The sequence below is a fragment of the Carettochelys insculpta genome, chromosome 31, assembly GCF_033958435.1.
Source record: "Carettochelys insculpta isolate YL-2023 chromosome 31, ASM3395843v1, whole genome shotgun sequence".
NCBI classification, from domain to species: Eukaryota; Metazoa; Chordata; order Testudines; family Carettochelyidae; genus Carettochelys; species Carettochelys insculpta.
This window is the reverse complement of record NC_134167.1, coordinates 4,441,358-4,461,323: the sequence shown is the minus strand read 5'-3', so window position 1 is coordinate 4,461,323 and position 19,966 is coordinate 4,441,358. Positions and strand designations below refer to the sequence as shown.

General features: G+C 60.6%; 1 protein-coding gene across 2 annotated transcripts in view; it reads right to left on the bottom strand.

Moving 5' to 3' along the window:
• Positions 1–19,966, bottom strand: part of HR (HR lysine demethylase and nuclear receptor corepressor) — a 40,052-nt gene that overhangs the window by 13,508 nt on the left and 6,578 nt on the right. For both annotated transcript variants that reach the window (XM_074981717.1, XM_074981718.1), the window contains exons 2-4: positions 6,028–7,038; positions 2,371–3,391; positions 138–333 (exon numbers count right to left, since the gene is read on the bottom strand). In XM_074981717.1, the coding sequence (XP_074837818.1) occupies positions 138–333; positions 2,371–3,391; positions 6,028–6,987 (2,177 nt within the window). In that variant the 5' untranslated portion in view covers positions 6,988–7,038. The remainder of the gene's footprint in view (positions 1–137; positions 334–2,370; positions 3,392–6,027; positions 7,039–19,966) is intronic.

Sequence of the window (19,966 nt, the reverse complement as noted above, 5' to 3'; positions counted from 1 at the left end):
CCGCCAACGGCAGCCAGCGCTGGCCAAGTCACAGGAAAGGCGCTCCCATGCCTCAGTCCCTTGCAGTCCCCGGGGGCATGGGTGGCCCTGCTGAGTGCGCCAGGAGCGCCAAAGAGCACAGCCGCACGTGCGCTCACCTTCGGAAATGCAGGAGCCTGCAGAAGGTCTCCACCGGCTCTTCCTCTGTCTCCCGGGACCCAGAGACTGTCCTGCCCTGGGAGGCACAAGCATAGCACCTCTCGATGCTGGCAGGCAGGGCCATGCACGGCACACTCTGCAGGTAGCGCTTCTCCTTCGGCTCTCCGCTCTCCTCTCCGCTGCAGCTCGGGAGCCCTGGGCAACAAAGTGGGGTTGACGGTGCCCCTGCTACCGAGACACCAGCCAGGATTACCCGCGAAGGTCACTGCGCGGCTCGCCTGGGGGCCCAAGGTCGCCAAGGGACGTGTGTCCCCAGTGCCTGCACGGAACCCTGGAATGTCTGATCGCGGCCGAGCCACCCCCAGCCTAGTTCTGCCCCATCTCCTCCCACACCTACACCCACGTCTGCACCTGCACCAGCTCTTCCCCCCAGCTCCCCCCTTCTCTGCCACGGCTGAGAGCAGGTGAGGCTGACCAGGCAGACGGAAGAAGCCAAAGCCCCTGGCCTCCCAAGAGAGGAGCTCGGCCCAACTCCCCTGCAGCTGTCAGAGAAAGAGCGGCTGCACAGAGGTCTGGGGAGGTGGTGGGGAGGTAGCGCACTTACACAGCGAGGGATGAATCCAGGGGACTACACAAGATCCTGTGGCTAGCTCCCTCCTCTGGCTGCCGCAGTTCTGTCCTCCTCCATATCTTTCAGGCATCTCCTAAGCTCCCACATACCGAGCGTCAGATACAAGCTGGTTACCTTTCCTGGCCCTACGCTGTTCGGAACTGCTGCCTTCTAGGACCTGGCCTCCTTTCACAGCCCCTTTCCTGCCCTCCTCGGATGCCGTCCCTCAGGCAGTGTGCTCGCTTTTCTGAGCCTGGCCACAGCGGGTTCTGGATCCCCCACAGCTCCAGGAAGCCGTGTTTCTAAGAGCAGCGCAGCTGGCATGTCTAATAAAGCTGCCCAGCAACTTTCGAGTGTCTGTGGTGGGGGGACGCTTGAGTGCCCGACCTCAGCGTCACCCTGCGGGTTAGGAACCAGATGGAAAAGCACCCCACAAGAGTTATTTGTAAATCAGCTTGTGATTTTGGGGGGCCCAAGGCGCTACTGCCGAATAACTGAAGTTGGTGTCACTGAATGCAGCCCACGACCCCTCCACCCAGTCCCCTGGCCACTTCCAGATCCCATCAAGAGCCACGAGACTACGTCCATCCCCTGCTGGGGAACCACCTGGCTCTTTCACTTCATATCTGCCTTGCCAATCACAAGTGGTGCCCCACTGCGCTGGGTGCTGCACAAACACCCAGAAAACACGGCCCCCGCCCCAAGAGCTTCTGCTGGTTACCCTGCTCAGCCACCAGTTTGCCCACCCACATCCACACCTTCTTATGACATGCTCGGACTGCACCATGTGAATTTGTCTTGTATGCTCCCCGGGGCTGGGACCACGCCTGAGCAGTTTGGAACGCTGGGTGCCGTGGAAAGGAGGCAGAAGACAGGGGAGGAAAGGGGCAGGGATGCAGCTGTGGGACTCTGACAGCGGGAAACACTAGCGAAAAGTTCTTTGGTCCTGCCCTCTCCCAGCCCAGCCACCGTCTGACACATTTGAGCTGGTGCAGAAGGCAGGAAATCTGGAGAGGACATTTGCGCATCCCCCCCACCCCGTGTCTCTTGGAGCACCAACTTGTGGACAAAGTCCCTTCTCCTTCTCGCCTGGCTCCCTCCATACCAAAGAGCAATGCCAAAGCTATTCCAGACCCCGGCCTCTGCTCATGTCTGGCTGCCTTTCCATGCCCGCATGCACATTGCGCGCACACATTTTTCATGCATGTCTAGCTGGCTGGGGTGGGGTTCTGCATTCTTGTGTACCCCGTGTGTGCGCGTTTCTGTGTCCATGTTGGTGTTTGTGTTTCTCGCTGACCAAGAAGCACATGTTAATTATAGTCTCCAGCCATCCATCTACACAGGCAAGGAATTACATGGCCCTTCTCACCGTCGAATCTGTCTGTCTCCTGGCCAGCGAAAGTTACCCCTGACCATGACGAGCCAGTGCCCCTGCTCCGTGCTGGAGCCATGCTCTGCTCGTCAGACCAGGGCAGTTGGCGAAGGCCGTTCAAGCTGCCCCTCTGCAGGGTGTCTTAGGCAATAACAGGGCAGTCACAGAGCAAGAATTAGCTCCTAGCCCCATCGCTCTGGCCTGAAACCCACGTTTCTCTGCTTGGCCACACGGGTTCCACACCTCTTACCTGCCTCGGCTTTGCTTCCTGTCGCCAGGAGCCTGTCTCTCTGCTCCAGTGCCGTGCAGGAGTTCCTAGTGGGCTTTAGCACCTGGGTCTCGGCTGCCTGTGAGCTCCGCTTTGCTGGAGAGCTACCCCTGGTGCCACGGGGGCTGCACAGCACCTCCCTGGAGACATGGCTGTGGGGCCGCTTAGCTGCCCAGTGGCCTTCTTCTGCACTCTCTGGGCCTTCCCTCTTTAAAGCTTTGAACCGCAGGGGCAAACCCTCTTGGAGCTGAGCCGGAGCCCCGAGGCAGCTGGCTGGGTGCCTGAACTGCTCCGAGTGCCTGGTCAGCCAGGTCTTCTTCAGCTTGGTGTGGCGACTGCTGGGAGGGCAGGGAAGCAGGGAGGACACCTTGCCCCTTTGGGTGCCAGGTCCTCCCAGAGCTCCAGCCACAGCTGGGTACGGTCCAGGCCTCTCACTTCCAGTGCCAAAGGAAAGGGCAGCATCACAGCCTGCCCCCTGGCACCTCCTGCAGCACCGCGGGGGGCTGCCCCAAGAAGAGCACTGGCAGGGGGCAGCCTGAGCTGGAAGCACCTCCATCCCCAAAGGGAGGTCTGCTTTGGAAAGGGCAGGGGGCTGGCATCCGGAGGAGTCCTGCAGCACCATGGGGGAGCCAGGCTGCAGGCTTTGGTGCAGGTGGCTTTTGTCTTTGGACTCAGAGGGCCTGGCGGGTGCTTTGCAGACAGGGTAATCCAGAGCCAGGCGCCGGCTGGCCCACACGCCCTCTGCCACCTTGTGCTTGAGGTATTGCAGCGGCTGATCCAGCTGGCCACGACTGGCAGGATGGGTTTGGTCACTGGGAGAGGCCCGTGCCAGGCACCCCACCTGCTCAGCTCCCTTCCATGTCAGCTCCGCCTTGGCCTCGCCATCTCGCTCCACCTTCCCCACCTCGAACTGGCTGAGCAGCTGAAGCGGCGCCCGCTTGGGCGCAGGGTCCGGGTCCGCGCCTGCATGGGGGAAGCCAGGATCCGTCTTCTGGTAAAACTCCTAGAGGGGACAGAGCACAGCAATGGGTGATGGAGGCAGGGGGGAGAGGGAGGAGCAAGTGCGACGGGGAACAAGCACAGGCCCGGGGGGACACGGGCACCAACCACAGAGGAGATGCGGGCTGGGAATCAGGACATGTGGCTGCACCCAGACTCTGCGAGACCCTGGGCAAATCACGCGCGTCATGCTCTGACAACAGGCTTTGCTCCCACAACTTCCTTTAGGGTCCCAATGGGAGGGGCTGGAGTCGGAGCCGTACCTCAGTTTGCCTAGTGGTAAAATGGGGCTAATACCTCCCTGCCCGAGTCTCTGCCACACCCTTCCTTTCTGCCACACTGTGAGCGCCGGCCTGTTGGGTTGTGCTCAGCTTGGGAGCGCAGGCCCTGTCTCTCACTGTCCCCCACAGAAGGGCCCAACTTCAGCAGGGGCGTCTGGGCGCTACAGGAGAAGCAACCCCAAGGCCTTTTCTCGGGTTAAAGCCTTGCTGAGGGAGGGAAGAATGAGCCCAGCACGTACGCAGAGCTTTCCTCCCTCGAGCGCTTCGCCATCCGTAGCAAATTAACCCTCCTCCACCCTCACCCCCGCCAGGAGGCCAGCCAATAATAGCACTGCCCTGGTTTCACAGAGGGAGCAGTTAGCCAGGGACTCACCCGAGGCAGCAAAGAGGAGTGAGACACCAGGAGCTGCCATCCTCGGATGGGGCCGTCAGCATTCCCACTAATCTTCTCCACCCGTGGGTGGAGTAAATTGTATTCTGTGCACCAAGGCATGAGTGGATGCGCACCACCAGTACAAACACAGGCTGCCAGCTACCAGGGCTCTGCAGCACAGCTGGGAGGCACCTGACTCTGCTGGGCGGCCGCCCAGGCACTCAGCGTACAGGGAAGGCTGGGCAATGCCAAGTCCCTTTCCTGTCCCAGTGCCAGCCAGCCTCTCGCAAGGGCCAGAGCGGCGCCACAAGAGTAGCCACAAGTGCCCTGCTTCCGCCCCGGTTAGCATGACTCAGACAAGCACCACTGACTCACCCTCTGTCTGCGCCTGGCCAGCAGGCAGGAGGGGTAGGGACTGCTCCAGACCTGGCCATCTCACTCCTGAGCTACCCAGGGCGCTCCTGCAGCTGCCCTGCCCTGCCTGTCAGACAGGGAGACGCTGGCGGTATCCTCGCTCAGTCCCTCCAGACACCTCTTCTCCGCTCCCTCCGAGGCTCCGGTCTCCGACTACGGCTACACTGCACACGAAGCCCAGGCACTAAATGGGCTCAGCAAGGGCTCAGGACCTGGGTCCTAGGCCCTGCTGGGGAGCAGGTCAGAGCCCACACCCTGCTGTCACTGCGCAGTGAGGCTTCGGGTCCGGGCCTGCACAGCGCAACAGGCACGTGCTAGCACAGCGCAGACCCAGCCCAGCCATGGCAAGCCCACATTTACAACACAGTGTGGATGCTCAGACATGGGCTGGGCAACGCCAAGTCCCCGAGGCAGCGCCCGCTGACTGGGCCTGGCGTGCAGCGTAGAGACCAGAGAGGGCAGCAGCAGCGCCCAGACAGAGTGCTGGAGGAGCTCCCAACCTTTCCAAGCCCCTGCACCGGGCCCAGGACCCAACCCCCAAACTAGGCAGGGGGCCCAGGCACCAGCCAGGAAACCCTGAGGCACCTGACCAGGTGTGTTGCAGCCTCCAGCAACATCCCATCTCGCTCCCGCACCCGAAAGACCTGCCCTCCCCACTGCCCGTCCCCAGCACGGCCTCGGCACCAGGCCAAGCACCTCTGGGGGGAGCAGCAGGGCGCAAACCGACAGCGCTGCCCTATTTACCAGTGACCGGCTGGCTGCTCCTCCTAGCAGACATCACAGCCCTTCAACCCTCTCCTGCTGCGCCGCTCCTGGGTGGCAGAGCATGAATCCCCTGGCTGCTCCCTCGGCAGTCCCCGGAGCAGAGTCCAGAGCTGGCTGGGCGGGCGGAAGAGACCATTCCTGCTGCAGAGCCCTGGCATTGGGCCCTAGTTACCAGCAGCAATTGTCCAGCTGGTCCCAGAGGCATATCCCTGGTTGTCTCCCACCTGACGACACCAACAAGGACCTTCCCGATTCACCCTCCGAATTCAAAAGCAGCCAGGGCCCGGCCACAGCTGCCCTCTCCCCCAATGCACCGCGCTGTCCCTGCCTCTGCCGCCTCACCTGCCTCCATGCCCCACTGCTGTGTGCACTTCTGCATCTCATTGCTAGCAAGTGATCAGGCCTGCGAGCAGGGCTGCAATTTGCTCTTGGGCTGGGACATTCCCGCTGTGGGATCTCGGCCAGCAGTGACCTCCAGCCCCGGGACATGCCCCTGTGCCCAGACTGCAGGCTGTGGAGCCCAGCGTGCTTCATAGGACGGACTCAAAGGTCAGGGCTCCAATTCCAGAATCATCTTGGGTAGGTCAATTAACTGGCAGTACCTCAGCATCCCCATCTGTGACCCCGCCTGGCTGGAAGGTTTCTGGGGCATCACCTATGGCCAGAGCACAGCACTCAGCAGCGTTTTTCTGGGAGGTGCTGCCGGCCATCGAGTGTCCCTATGCGGTGCCACGCACACTGCTGTCACCTCCTCCCGGGGCCCCGGTAGCGCCTGGGGCAGTCGCTGTGTAGACTCCAAGCACTTACCTGGTTCCCTGAGCTGGCGCAGCTTTCAAAAGCGGGCGGGGTCTTTGTTCTTGGGTGGGGCGCCAGGTGCACCGGCTGGCTCCAGGGCTGTGGGTAAGCTGCCTGCTGCCAGTCTGGCTCCGTGTGCTGGGCCTCCCCCCGGTCAGATGGGCGATCCTGGGCCTGGCATGCCAGGGCCATGCAGGCCAAGCCCTTGCCGTAGGCAGCCTCAGCTGGAGTGCTTGCCGCCCCAAGGGAGGAAGCCAGGAAGGGGTTGCTCTCCATCAGCGTGGCCTCGAGCAGGAAGGGGTAGCGAGCGCTCCGGTGGCGGCAGGACGGTGGGTCGCCCACGCTGTCTCCGGAAGGGCTGGCCGAGCGGAGGGAGTCTTGCTCAGACAGCCGGCGAGGTTTGCCAGAGGCAGACAGACTTTGGGATTCCAGCCCAGACAAGGGCAGGGGGTAGTTGTGAGAAACATGGCTGTAGAGGCCCACCTGGCTGGCCAGCACGGCCTCTGTCCACACCCAGCCAGGCCCATCTTTGCCCTGCTCCGCCCAGGTGATATTCACCTCCCCGTTTGTGGGAATCGAAAGGAGGGGGAGTTCAGCTGCCTCCCGCAGAGGCATCATCCTGGGCAGCTGGTGCCTGGCCTCCAGGCGTGCAGAGAAATCTGCTTCAGCGGCCGGGCGGTACAGACAGTCCAGGGCTGCCCCTGGCCCTCCAAGGATCTCTTGGCCCCATCTTGCACCCTCGGCGTACCGCCACACAGAGGCCTTCTCGCCAGGGCACAGCGCTGAGTCGGGCCCAGCGATGCAGCTCAGGCCCACCCCATCCTGACCACTGCTGGAAGGGACCCCCAGCCCCACACTTCTGTTCCCGTGCGTGGCCCCAACCATGCTCCCTAGCACCAGGGTCTTTTGGGCACTGTCCCAAGGGCTCGTCCATCTTGGCGTGGCCTCCTCGCTCTCGGCGTTGCTTTCCATGGCTCCTTCCCCGTCATGTGGTGCTGACTCACCTCCCAGGAGTGCCGGGACCTGTTTGCAAACAAAACTCAGCATGAGGATGGTGGGGAGTGGGGCTGGGCTGGGGCCAGGACCCGGCACCGAAGGTTACAGCAGCTACTAAGGATGTAGGAGTGGTGTGGGTATGGGACAGGTGGCTGTTTAAATACATTCAGCCAGGACCTGCTGGGAGTGGCTCCCCTCCCCAGGAGGGCCACGCCACAGCGTAGTTTTGATAACATTTGCCAGAGCCCCTGGTTTCATATCCTCCTCTTTCCCCCAACCTTTGTCAAGGGCTCCGGGGCTATAAAACCCCTGGCTTTTTAACAGGGATGGGTCTCGTCCCAAGCCTGCACCCCACACCCCCAAAGCCTGGGGAAGACCCAATCCAGAGCCAATCTGGGCAGCTCTGGCCCGCCTCTGGTTTCTAGGTGCTCCTCTGCTCAGCTGTCCCACTTCCTCTCTAACCCGCCCGCTCCAGGATGCCCCATCTCCACTGTGGGAGGCGCAGGAGGGTCCGTCTGTCCTCCTCTGTGCCCCTGCAGAGGGAAGGTGCCAGGGTGGTTCTGCTGAGCTGGGAGACATGCTCTGGAACCTCCCCATGATGCCACTGAAGCTCCCTTGACAGCAGTTTGTATAACACATCGGGCAGCACTGTCTCTAACACACACAGTGCCCTGCCCTGCTCCCCCCGCCACGTGTACACACCACCATCTGCAGTGCAAACACCAAGCAATGCCTTCTGTCTCCTGTGCTGTGCCCACACCCTGAGAAGCAAGCAGTGCAGCCCCCCGTCACGTCGGCCCCGCTTTTCATCCCGGGCCCCGACCTGGCTAAGGAGACCCAAACCACAAACATGTCGGTCACGTCCATAGGAGAAAACCCCCTTTCGGCAGGTTTAAGAAATTGAGTCTGCAGAATGGAAAACCGCTCGGAATCGGGAGAGAAAGGGGAACACACAGACATAAAAACAGGAACAGGTGTCAACACTTTCAATGAGGTGGATGAGCCCAAGACCTAGCAGCCGATTGTAACATTTCAAGTACCGCAGAGTGAAAGTCAATTAAAATCAATACAGCAAACGCAGTCTGTTTACAGGGTACAATACTTCTGTTGTTGGGAAATAAAGCACTGTACTCTGCATACATTTTTGTTTGTCTCTTGACAGCTAATCATGTCTTTCTTCAGTGTTGTGCATTGCTAGGTACACCTCTCTGTTATCCAGAGTACTTGAATATCTGGTAACCTCCTGGTCCCAGGGCTGCCAGATACGGAAGAGTTTACTGCATTTGCTCCTGCCTCCAGATCTCAGGGCACTTTACGTACGCAGCTAAACAGCATGCATAGATGGGGAAACCGAGGCACAGACCGCCAACGGCTTACGCATCACAAGTAAGTAGCCAAGCTGGGAGCAGAAGCCAGGACTCCTGAGCCACCAACACTCTCCTCCCTGAGCTGGGTGCAGCACCCAAGAACCCTAGTCCAGCACCCTACCCCCTTGCCCGAGTTGGCAACAGAAGCCAGCAGGCTGGACTCAAAGCTCCCTGCTCACCCTGCTCCTGCCAGCTTCCTCCCTGAGCCAGGAGCAGAGCCCATTTCTCCTGACTCACGCTTTCAAGCTCTTGCCACAAAACGGCACGGCTGCCTCCGGGATGCAACCCAGCAGTCAGGAAGGCCCGTGGGAGACAAGGGTGATGCGAGCAGGGATGCACCCTTCCCACTTCCCTTCTCAGCCTGTCACGGGCGGCGGTGCGGGTAGGAGGGCAGGTGGTGGTGTGTGGAGTCAGAGAGTCATGCAGCCACTGTAGCACCACACGCTGTACTGCACGGCAACACTCATCGAGCATTCACAGAGCACTTTGCTGTCCTTATTTCATTAATCCTCCCCACACGGCTCCTAGAGAACAGGAGATAACAACAATGCTCTGCACTGAGACAGCCTAAGGAGGCTTTACCTGCATTCATTCACTACTCCGCTGCACCCCTGCGAGGGAGTCTCGATCCCTGCAGAATGGGGAAAGTGAGGCATGGAGCGATGGGATTTGGTAGCTCTGGGACCACCCAGGAACCCTGACTCTACCCCCCACTCTTGGGGGCCTGTTGCCTTGTGCTCTTTTCAGCCTGTTGTTGCACCCAATAAGTGGTGCCCAGCCGTGAGGATCGCCAATGCGCTGAGAGGCCGCCCCGCTGTGTGGGCAGGAAGCAAAGGACCAACCTAACCCAGAAGACCCTCTCCTGGGCTCCCAGAGCTCAGCCCCACTGCAGGGACTGCCAGGGAGCTGGAGATGCATGACTAACCCTGGTCCTGAAAGCAGGAGGCAGCTGGCCGGGAGCGGGAGGCTGGAGGGAAAGAGCTGGAGAAACCATTTCACTGCAGCAGGAAGCTCTGAACACAGGGTCCCCCCAGACCCCCACTGACCTAGGCTAGCTCTGGGCGCACACAGGCCCAGTAGTGACCCCACAGGTTCACTTCTGCAGCAGCCTCTCTGCCATGCGGCAGCTGGCTCCACCCCCGCTGGCATGGAGAGGCAGATTCCAACCCCTGTGCCAGCAAGGCTGCCTGCCCCACCCAGATACTCACCCCCCGGCAAAGGCTGCTGGTGTTTCCCAGAGGTGGGCGGGCCACACAGGGCAGAGCCGCTTCAGACTGTGCTGCAGGCTCCAGAGAGGCCCTGTCCATAGCAGTTCCCCCAGCACAAGAAGTCCTGTGGCACCTTATAGGCGAACAGATATTTTGGCGCACAAGCTTTCGGGGGCAAAGACGCACTTTGTCAGCTGCATGCCAGTTCCCCAGGGGACATGCACCATTGGGGGACCCTGCCACACACCCCCACCCTCGCCAGAGCTACCTGTCCTGGGGCTGCAGCACTCCAGGCCCAATGCAGAGCCCCGTGGGAGAAGCTCCAGGAACCCGCTGAAGGAAGGCCGGGAATCAGAGGGATAAATGCAACTCCGCGTCTGCAGCAGCCAGTGACTTGCAGCCCTGGCTAGGGTGCAAGGCCGCAGCTGTCTAACTGCTCCCGGGCGGCTGGGCAGTAGGCGGGGAACCGAGCGAGAGAGGCTGCCTGGCGATATCCAGGGCTCCCGCCATGCCTTTCCCTTGGCTAACACTCTGCCTGAGCCATTCTGCCCTAACGAGATCCCTGCCCGGCCCTGGGATCACAAGGAGATCCAGGTTCTGCTCCCCGTCACTGATGTCACCCGCCCTCGGCCGGGGAGGACTAGACCGTACCTCTCAGGCCTGCTCATCTCAAGTGGGCGCTCACGCAGCGGGATGCCAGCCTGCAGCCTGTGCCCACCGCATCTGCCTGGCGCCAGAGCCCAGGAGGCAGCTGGGCTGGCGTAAGTGTCTGCCAGCCTCAGGAGCAAGCACCGTCCTTAGCTCTCACCCTCCACGGAGCCCCCTGTCCAGTGGCAGTAAAAGGAATCAAGGGGAGGGGGATCTGACTCTGTAGGGGCTCTGCTGTGGGGACGATGGGGGAGAGATCAAGGTTGGATCCCCCAGGCCTTGCAGGAGAAGGTTACGGGACCCCAGTGTGTCATTCAGGGAGCGGAGCAGCCCAGCCATCCCTGCCAGCTCACAGCACAGCTGCCTAGACGGGGGCACACTGCAGCAACCCCAGGGCCCCAGCAGAAATGGGGGTGGAGGGTCTATCCAGACACAGCTTTTGGTAGGGGAGGGAGGCTTGCAGAGGTGCCTGGAGTCACTGGCACAGGAACACTTTTTGGAGAGGGGGTGCTGAGCTGCACCCCCCTTAGATTTGTCCGCCCCTCCCAGCCCCTAACCTCTGAGGCCAGCAGCCGGGCCCCGACATGTGGGGCCGGTGGCTAGGATCTTTGACAGGGCAGCTGGGCGGGACCCTGTATGCAGGGCCAGCAGCCCAGCAGAATCCAGGCCTGATTGCTGAGCCCCAGTGCACAGAGGACAGCAGTCGAGAGGGCCCCGGAGCTGGAAGCAGAGCCCCCAGGCTGGAGAACGGAGCCCCCAGAAAACAGGGGGCCTAGCAGCCAGGACCTGGGAGCAGGGCCATGTGGCCAGGATGCCCAAAACCCGGGGGTGCTGCAGCACCTCCTGCCCCCGTAGTGCCTGTGCCTATGCCTGGAGTCTGCACATAGCCCCTGGGCCTTCGCTGGCTTGTCACCAGGCACTGTCCCTGGCCGATGCAGCGGGGACCGGGCAGTGTTAACAGCACAGACCCTGGCTCTAGGTTCAAAAAGCCACACAGGCTGGAATCCATTTCAGCACCCAGCCGTCCATCCTGTGCTGCTGGCTGGGCCCTGCCTCAGCCGCTGGCTCCATTCGCAGGGACAGAGACGCTCTCCCACGGCACTGCTTGCCCAGCCCTAGCTGTAGTCCTGGCCTGAGCCCCGGTTCGTGGGCAAGACAGCTGTACACCAGGCAGTGCCAAGCAACCTGCCCCCCACCCCAGGGACCGCACTCCTGGGACAGGGGCAGAGGTCGGGCTCCACAGCCCAGCTGAGCCTGGGTGCGCCCTCTGATCACACGGTGCTGCCAGCTGCAGCCATGGCTGTACATTGTGGGCAGACCTGCCGACAGAGGGGGCCAAAGGGGGCGACTGCCCTGGGGCCGGTGATTCAAAGGGGCCTGGGGCTTCCTGGCTGCCACTCCTGTGACTGGGGCAGCAGCTGGACCCCCACGGCTGGAGCAGTGCCGTGAACAGGGCTCTGAGCGGCTCTGAGGGCGGAGGGGGCCAGTACCGTGCTCCTGGTGGCACTGAGGGCTGCATGCCCTGGCCCTGCCCCTTGTGCCCCAGGCCACACCCTTTCCAGGGGCACAGAACCGGGGGCCACCCAGGCCTTGCCCTGAGGACCCGGGGAAGCTGCTCACCCCTCCAGTTGTGGGCACTCATTTCCTGGGAGATCCAGGCAGCTTATTACGCAGAGACGCCCTGAGACATCCTGCTGGGAGAGCTCAGACAGACCGCTAAGGAGGCTACCGCTAAGGAGGCTACCGCTAAGGAGGCTCAGACAGACCGCTAAGGAGCCAGCAGACGCTTTGGGCTGGAAGAGGACCACCAGTCTGAACACAAGAAAGCTCTGCAGCCCACCCGCAACCCTTCAGCCCCACCCCCAGCCAGGTCACCATGCCACTGATGAACACCGCTGGGAATCACCTGTGATGGCCCTGGGCTGGTCCATTTAGAGAGCTGCAGGCACCACAGGGCCCCCCTCCATCACATCTCAGGTGGCAGGAAGCGGTACTCCGTAACGGACAGGCTGCAGCTTCAAAGGATCGGGGAGCCCGGCCTTGGCTCCACCATACAGAGCTAAGCTAAGGAATTGTCCTCACGAAGCAAGACAGACGCAGAGTCTCTAGATCCCTTGACTGAAGGGATCTGGCTCTGGGATCTGCAGCAGGCAGAAAGCAACCCGGAGGGCTCCCTGCATGTTCTTCTCTGAATTCTGGAGCTGGATTTCTTGATCCATTGGTTTGAGTCTCAGTCTGGTTCCTGCTCAGAGTCCTTCGACTGGGCGTCTCTCCCAGGGTGCGCTGGGGTGGTGAGCTCTGTGAAAGCAGCTGTCACACCGAGAGCTCTGTGAAGGCACAGGAGGAAGAGTGCTGAAGAGCCATCCAGCCACAGGTCTCCTCTGGCAGAGGGAGCAGAGGTGGGGTTGGAGGGGCTCTGCGCTCTGAACTCCAGCTGCTTGCAGAGAAGAAGGGAGACCGCCGTCTCCAAGGCCTCTGTACCAGAAGAGACTCGTCCTCCAGTTACTCATCCCAAATAATGAGGGGACGCAGGAGCAAATTGCGCCGAGCTCCTCCCTGCCTCTGTGAGCTCCAGCCAAGGCAGCGCCTGCATTGTGCGCCTCTGGCCTCTCTGCCAACCTGGTTACTCACTCTTCTCCGCTGCAAGAAAGCATCTTTTGTTCTCCACACCAGCCTCCCAGCTCTGTGCCAAGGTGCAGGCTCCTGCGGAGAGTCAGGCCAGGCCGGGCCGGATCTCCACCTTCCAGATGCCCTACCCAGCCATGGGCAAAGTGGAACCGAAGAGCCCAGCAATCAGAAATGCTGAGCTGAGCCAGCCCAGACCTGGGGGAAAGTTTACCATGTGCCCCTGGGGTCAGAGCAGAGGGACGGACGGGCGTGTCAGGGCTCGGACAGCGAGGCACTGGTCAAACAGGGCGAGGCGGCAGGACCAGATTGACGGGGGTGTTGAAGGGAAGGTCTGGAGAACCCTGCGGGGGGGTGACCACAGGAACTGGGGGATGGGGAAGCATTCACAACACTTGTAAGACCCTCTCTTCCCCGGGCACAAAACTTCTCCCCCCAGTGCCCATGACATGGCCTCCCTCCCAAGCAGGCAGGAGACTGGAACTTCTAATCCCCACAGGCCCTATTGCCCAAACACCCTTCCCCAGAAGGCGGGGGCAGGTTAGAACAGGAGTTCCTCACCCCGCCCACAGCTACTTCTGTGCCAGCCAGATTCAAATGCCCAAGGACTTGCCCGTTCCTCTCAGCCTTTTCCACTGCAGCTTTTTGGCGAGCTCAAACTCCCAGGCACATCCATATGGATTTGCTCCTGGATTCCCCACATGGTTTGCAATCCATCGTCCCTCTCAAGCACTTCCGTCCTCCTCAGCGTTCCCTGTCAGCTGTGTGCTTGGGCGGCCACTCAGGAGAGAGTCCGATGCCACCCAGCTGATTGGCAGAGCGCCCACAGCCAGGGTTTTTTGTGGCTACTGGTGGTGCACATTCCCACGTGCCTCGGTGCACATAAAACTATTCCACACCTGGATGGAAAAAATCTGCATGTGGAAGGGAAAGATTAACTGGAACATCAGTCCTCTGCCTGGGCAAGCGACAGCCCAAACCACAGTGTTCATACAATCGTGGGGCTGGAAGGTACCTCAAGGGGCTATCTCGTCTAGCCCTCTGTGCTGAAGCAGGACTGAATTAACCTGCTCTTAAAACTACACACATCTGCATCTCAGGAACAGCCCCATCACCCCGTTGCTCCTGGCACAGTCTGGGGGAATCCGGAATTCAGCGTGGTCCTATTGCTAAGATAAAGCCCTGTGCTTGTATCTGTGGGGATTCAGAGAAACTCCTTCTCCAGTAATAAAGAATCTTCCCCTAAAGAGGATGCTGGCAAATGGGGTGTGTGCACACATGTGCTGTGCACCCTGCTCCAAACACCCCCCACCCCACATCTCCAGCCAGCTTGGCCAAACCTGGGGTGATTGACCCTCCTTGTCTTGGAGAAGCTGGGGGAAGCTGAATGGACCTGGCAACAAATCCCCATGCTACATTTCATGTTGCACTCGAAGAAGTGAGTTAACTCACGAGAGCTCATGCTCTAAACTTTTCTGTTAGTCTATAAGGTGCCACAGGACCCTTCGTTGCTGCTACAGATCCAGACTACCACGGCTACCCCTCTGATACTCAGTAGGGCTTTGTAACCCCCACACCTATCCTGGGTTTTGCCTGATCTCTGCCTGGATCCCACTCACCCAAGACCTTACCCTTTGCTCTGACCCCAGTTCCTTTCCTGCAGCATCCTGTGCCCTAAACCAGCAACCGGCAAACTGCCCCCTCCCCACCCCAAAGTGCCGTGCCGTGCCGGCCTGTTGGGCAGAGTGGGGGCCTCCAGCTCACAAGACACCAGTGGGAATGCCCTTAATGTGGCATCTCCCCAAGCCACGGAGATGGGAAGGAAGCCGGTGAGTTTAAAGGAGATGCAGGCCGCTCGGGGTTTTCAGAAGACCGCTGGGAAGGGTGTCTAAGGAAGCACCATCTCCTTCGATGCCACTGACAGTGCCGTGGGGGCTGGTGCACAACGGGAGGCAACACCGTAGCCAGGCTCACGCATGAAATGTTTGCTTGTCCCTTTTCACTATTCGCACAGTCCCTCCCATACACACTGCGCAGCCAAGCCCAGACGTGCCACTATAAACACACAGCGACAGCCTCTCTTCTTGGGCTGTGCTTGTGCAGGGCCTCATACAGTCCTGCAGGTGCTGCCGTGATACACACCACCGCTCCATACCCGAGACACATGTGTAGACACAAACTACAAGTCCCCTCACCCTCCCCACACACCTGGGCAGAGCCAGCCAGGCATAGGTACGTACAGACACGCACCTGTCTGCTCGCACAGGAAGAGAGGGGCATGGGCAGAGAGCCATGCACGTCACCCACGCATGCCCTGCCCCTCGTAACGACACGATTTTCTCTCTTGCACACACAGTTTTGTACGCATGAGCACTGACACACACGTGAACTTGGACAGGTATTCACACGGGCACCACGAACACATGCTCACATTTGTGGCTACTGCTAATGAATACTCATAATGAATGTCTTGCTCCTCTCGAGACCCCTTCTCCCCAGAGGAAGCTGTAGCCCTTTGCTCTTCCATACAGAGAGTGTTGTGAAAATGCAGCCACTTCTGGGCTGTAGGGCAGCTGCCCCCGTCATGCGGAAGCACTATCCCTAACAGCTGGGAGTGTGGGACACCAGCCTGCCCCCCAGCGTGTGAAGAAAGCCCCAGGCAGAGCAGACAAGGCAGCAGTTGTCTGCTCCCTGCATGCAGAAGCGCCTGGAGCTCAGTGTATGGGAACGGAAATGGTGTCGGACTTGCTGTGAGAGTTTACGTAAGTGTGGGGCTTCCCCGCCCCCCCCCCCCCCGTTACATAAACACAACAGCCGAGTAGTTACACACACCCCCACCACCTCCGTGCGCAGTCACCTCAGAGGAAACTGCTGCAGTGGGGTGCTCCCACCCACCGGGGCGGGGTGACGGGAGGACACGGCCGGCCGTGGGCTGAGCAGCGTGATTACCATCAGGCCTCCCTCACCTCCCGAAAGCTCAGCAGCGGCTGTGTGGTCTGGCCTTGTGCGTGGGGAGCAGCATTGTTATTAACTCTTCCTGGACCGGGCTGGGCTGGGCTAGGTACCAGAGCTCTGATACAGCTCTGCGGGGAAGTAGGGCAGGCCAGGGGGAAGGGGGATCTGGGTTGAGGACGGGACCCTGGAGCACCTAACCCTGGTCCCTACAAAAGGGGCAGAAAACAAGGGGGGAACTAACTCCAGTTCCCATAGCAACCACCAGCGCCAGAGCCACCTCCTTAACAACACCCTCAAAACCGCCAGATTCCCTAGCAACACTCCAAAGGACCGCCAACGTCCCCTAGCGATGCCCCAAATGACCACATCCTCCTTAGCAACATACTCAGCTGGGGCGACCTCCCCCACCAGCATGCCGCCGCTAGCCAGGCACACCTGAGCCATGCCTGTAATCAGAACACACACCCCTGCCGTGTCAGCCTCCCCTTGGGAGAGAGCAAACGGTATGTCACAGCACAGAGCAACCATCACAGCTCTTCACCGCTCCGGGTACCTGTGTGCACATCCAGCAGACACCAGGGCAACAAGCAGGCTCTTCCTACACACGTCAGACTGGGCTTCCACTTTCCCTCAGCCGCTTGCCACCCAAACGCTCAAGGCCAGCAACCTGGCGTATCTTGTGGCGATGGGATGTCCTAGCACATCATGAGCACTAGGCTGGCAAATAAATCATGAGAGAGAAAGCACGTGCCTGGGCCCAACGTTTGCAGACACGCCTGTGTCTCCGTGGGATGTGCCAACCTGTGCAAGTCAGGGTCTGCAGGTCACCCTTTGTGCACACATCACAGCGTACGTCCACGTGTACCCATTCCTGCACAAGGTCATCTGCGTGCATGTGCGGCGGTCTTCGGCGGGCCGGTGAGGATGCCAGCCCGGACGTGCCCCAGCCTGCATGCATGGGTGGGTTTTTGCTTGCTGGGTAGCATGCATGTCCATGGGCTATGTCGGAGACCGTCTGAAGTTGGGAACTTGCCTAGTGCAATAAAACGCCCAAGAGAGACAGCCAGTGCCTGTGCGTGGACCTGAGCTCACGGCGGCCCGGCTGCCCTCCCTCCTGGCATGCTGAGCTGCCCCACTACCTCCCCAAAGAAGGGTTAAGCACATACAGTGATGCAATCCCAACAGAAAAGTGTAAAACAATCCCCAGCCCCACACCAAGACGACAAAGACAAGACTCTGCCAAGTGCTTTCATGGCTGAGCAAAGGGCTGGAGCCAGCTAATCTTTGAGTTCTCCCCCACCAACTTTCCAGCCACCCCACTTCTCCCCCAGGCCTGCACTCACCAGCCCCCCACCCGGCCATGCACTCGGAGAGGATGCAGCAGGCGGAGCGCCGGGCGCCTGACCACGCAACGGTGGAGTGGAAGCCCTGCTCGCTCCTCACTGGTGCGTTTGGTGAAGATGAACCATGACTCACCGAGTAGCTGCCCTTTCAGCCCTCCCAGAGTCACGAGCCCAGTAAAAGGGAGGCCAGCCACCAGGGAGAGGATCAGACACACATGGAGGTAAGGGAGAAGGCGCTCTCTCTGCTCGCCCCAGAGCAGTGGCAGCCTGTTGGCAGCCACTCACATGACTCCAGGAAGCTGGCCCCAGGGCGGGATGCAGGGAGGAGTTGGTACAGGGCTCAGAACCTCCAGGGCCAATTTCCAGGGCTCTGCTGGGTTTGCAACTGTGATAAAAGCGGGACCGGTCCAGGCAGCCACAGAACAATTACCCTGGGGAAGCCAGAGAGCGAAGGGTATGTATCAGGGTAGTGCCTAGAGCCAGCCAAGCTTGGGTCCCCCAGGCCAGTGGCGCTTACCCACCGAGAGAGAGGCCAGAGCCAAGGCAGGGGAAGGGGAACACATGTGCAGAGCGAACTGCACGATGGCAGCAAATGGCCAGGATGTGGGGAGGGGCTGTGGGAGGGGGAGAGCTGGTAAATGGGGAAGAAGAGGGGTCAGGCGGGGGAGCAGATGTGGAGTGAGGCTGAGAGGAAGGATCGGAGGGGGTGGGGTGCATACGGCCAACGAGCACACAGAGCAGAAGCCGTCCAGTGGAAACGCTGGGAAGTTCTCTGGACGACATCCAGCACTCCCCGCTTGGGCGGCTTCAGGTCAGCGCCTAACCACTCCTTGCTGGAGTCTTTTTCCCCAGGCCACGTGGCTGGTTGGAAGGGGCCCCCTCGGGCCCCCAATTCCCCGCTCACCTGCTGGGCCTTGGGGTCTATCTCGGTGCAATGGGCCGAGGGCACCGCTGACTGCGGCACTTCCCTTCACGCCCAGGACTAGCCTGGGATCTGGCCTCACCCCGGGGCTGTTCTTAGCAGCCTCTCCGGAGCCCATTCCTCTCGCATCCACTGCACACCCCGACCCCCACAGCATTGGATGCCCCAGCCACGAAGCCCACAAGGGGGAGGAGCAAGGGCAAACCGGGACAGGCCAGATTCCCCCTTGGTCTAAACAGGGCACTACTGCTGTTGACATGAACGGAGTTTGTGCCAGGGGTGAACAGGCCCTCCCCAAACTCCCCCAGAGGTTAGCTCAGCCCACACGCTGTCCTTCACATTCCCACCCTCTGACGCGCCCAGCACCAGCCCGCTCCTCGGAGCCGATCACCAGCATCGCTTTCCGAGCCCCAGCTCCACCCCTTCCATCTCTGGCACACAGCGGTGCCCAGCCAGGCTGCGCTGAGACCCGGCAGGGCCTGCTGCCAGCTGTGAGACGCCTCTGCCCCACAGCAGCTCTGGCTGTGCCTGGGAAGCGGGGGAATTTGTTGTGAACCAGCCTCTGCAGAACTCAGGCCTAGGGCAACGCACTGCTGGTTACTGACTATCCGGGAGCTAGAGGGAAGGTTTTGCCCTCAGGGGCTTGACGGCATCTCAGAAGCAGAGACAGAGAGGGGTCCAGCCCCTGCCTGGGGTAAGCAGGCCCAGCTTTGTGGCAATTATGCAGTGCTGTGCCTCTGGCTGCGGGCAGAACTGGGCCAATACAGACCAGAGTAGTGAGGTGGGGCAGAAAAGCCCACTGGCTGCTCTCAGCGCCTGCCCTGAGCTCCACGGGGACCAGGTCAGGGCACAGGGACGGCAGCTGCCCACCAGACGCCTAGGTGTGGGCCCTGCTCGGTTCAGAGCACTGTTTTTAAGGGCAAGCAGAGGAGCTTTAACACCCAACAGGATAAGCAGAAGCCAAAGAAATCTAACAAGCCCGGTCCCCAAGTGCCAGGAGGGCAGCTCCTGAATGCACAACCTCTGTGAGCCCTCCTGCCTTATCCCCTTGGCAGAGAGGCCTGGGTGCCCTGTGCGGGCTCACAGCTCACACGCTGCCCGCCCATGGGGAGTTGGAATTACAGGCTGGCATTGCCCAGCAGGAAGCACCCTCTTGGCAGGGACTCCAGGGCAGCTCACCCAGCCGGACGAGGAAGAGGGGTGCAGCTTACAGGCTGCAGTCTGGAGAAGGACAGTACAGAGAGAGGCAGGGCGGGCGTTGGGGAGGGAGGGAAGGGGAAGCCCAGCCCTAGCACCCATCTATGCTGGGAGGGGCCCTGAAGTTCCTAATGCAAAAGGCTTGTTCTGTATTGTAACACACTCATCAGAGGTGGCTGGGAAGGACGAAGTTGCCTCTGAGCCTGGCTTGACCTGAGCTGACCCACCACATCTCCCTCCTAAAAGCCCCAGTGAGTGGACCTGTCTCCCCGTTTCCCTCCTCGGGGGTTGGCTCAGCCCCCTCATGTTCCAAACTTGGCTTTGCAGGGGAGAGGCGCACGCAGGCCCCCCTCCATTGCCACCTACACCAGCTCCTTGGGGCCAGACCTAGCAAACCCTCTCTCGGCAGCAGAGTCTCTCGGGATTCAGCTTCTCCCTGCCTCTCTTTCCTCACCATGCAAAACAGCAACAATTCCCCACGCCTCCAAGCATGTCGCAGTGGCTTAATGAGGAAGCCCCTTTTGGGGGGACTCTCGCTCCCAGCGCCTTTATTTTCTGTCCCTGTGCAATTCCTCCACCCCACCCCTCTCACTTTCTTTCTTAATTTCTCTGGGCACCCAAGCCCCGTCAGCGGGTTCCTGCCAGACAGCCGCACACACACACATACATTCACATCGAAAATCAGCCCAG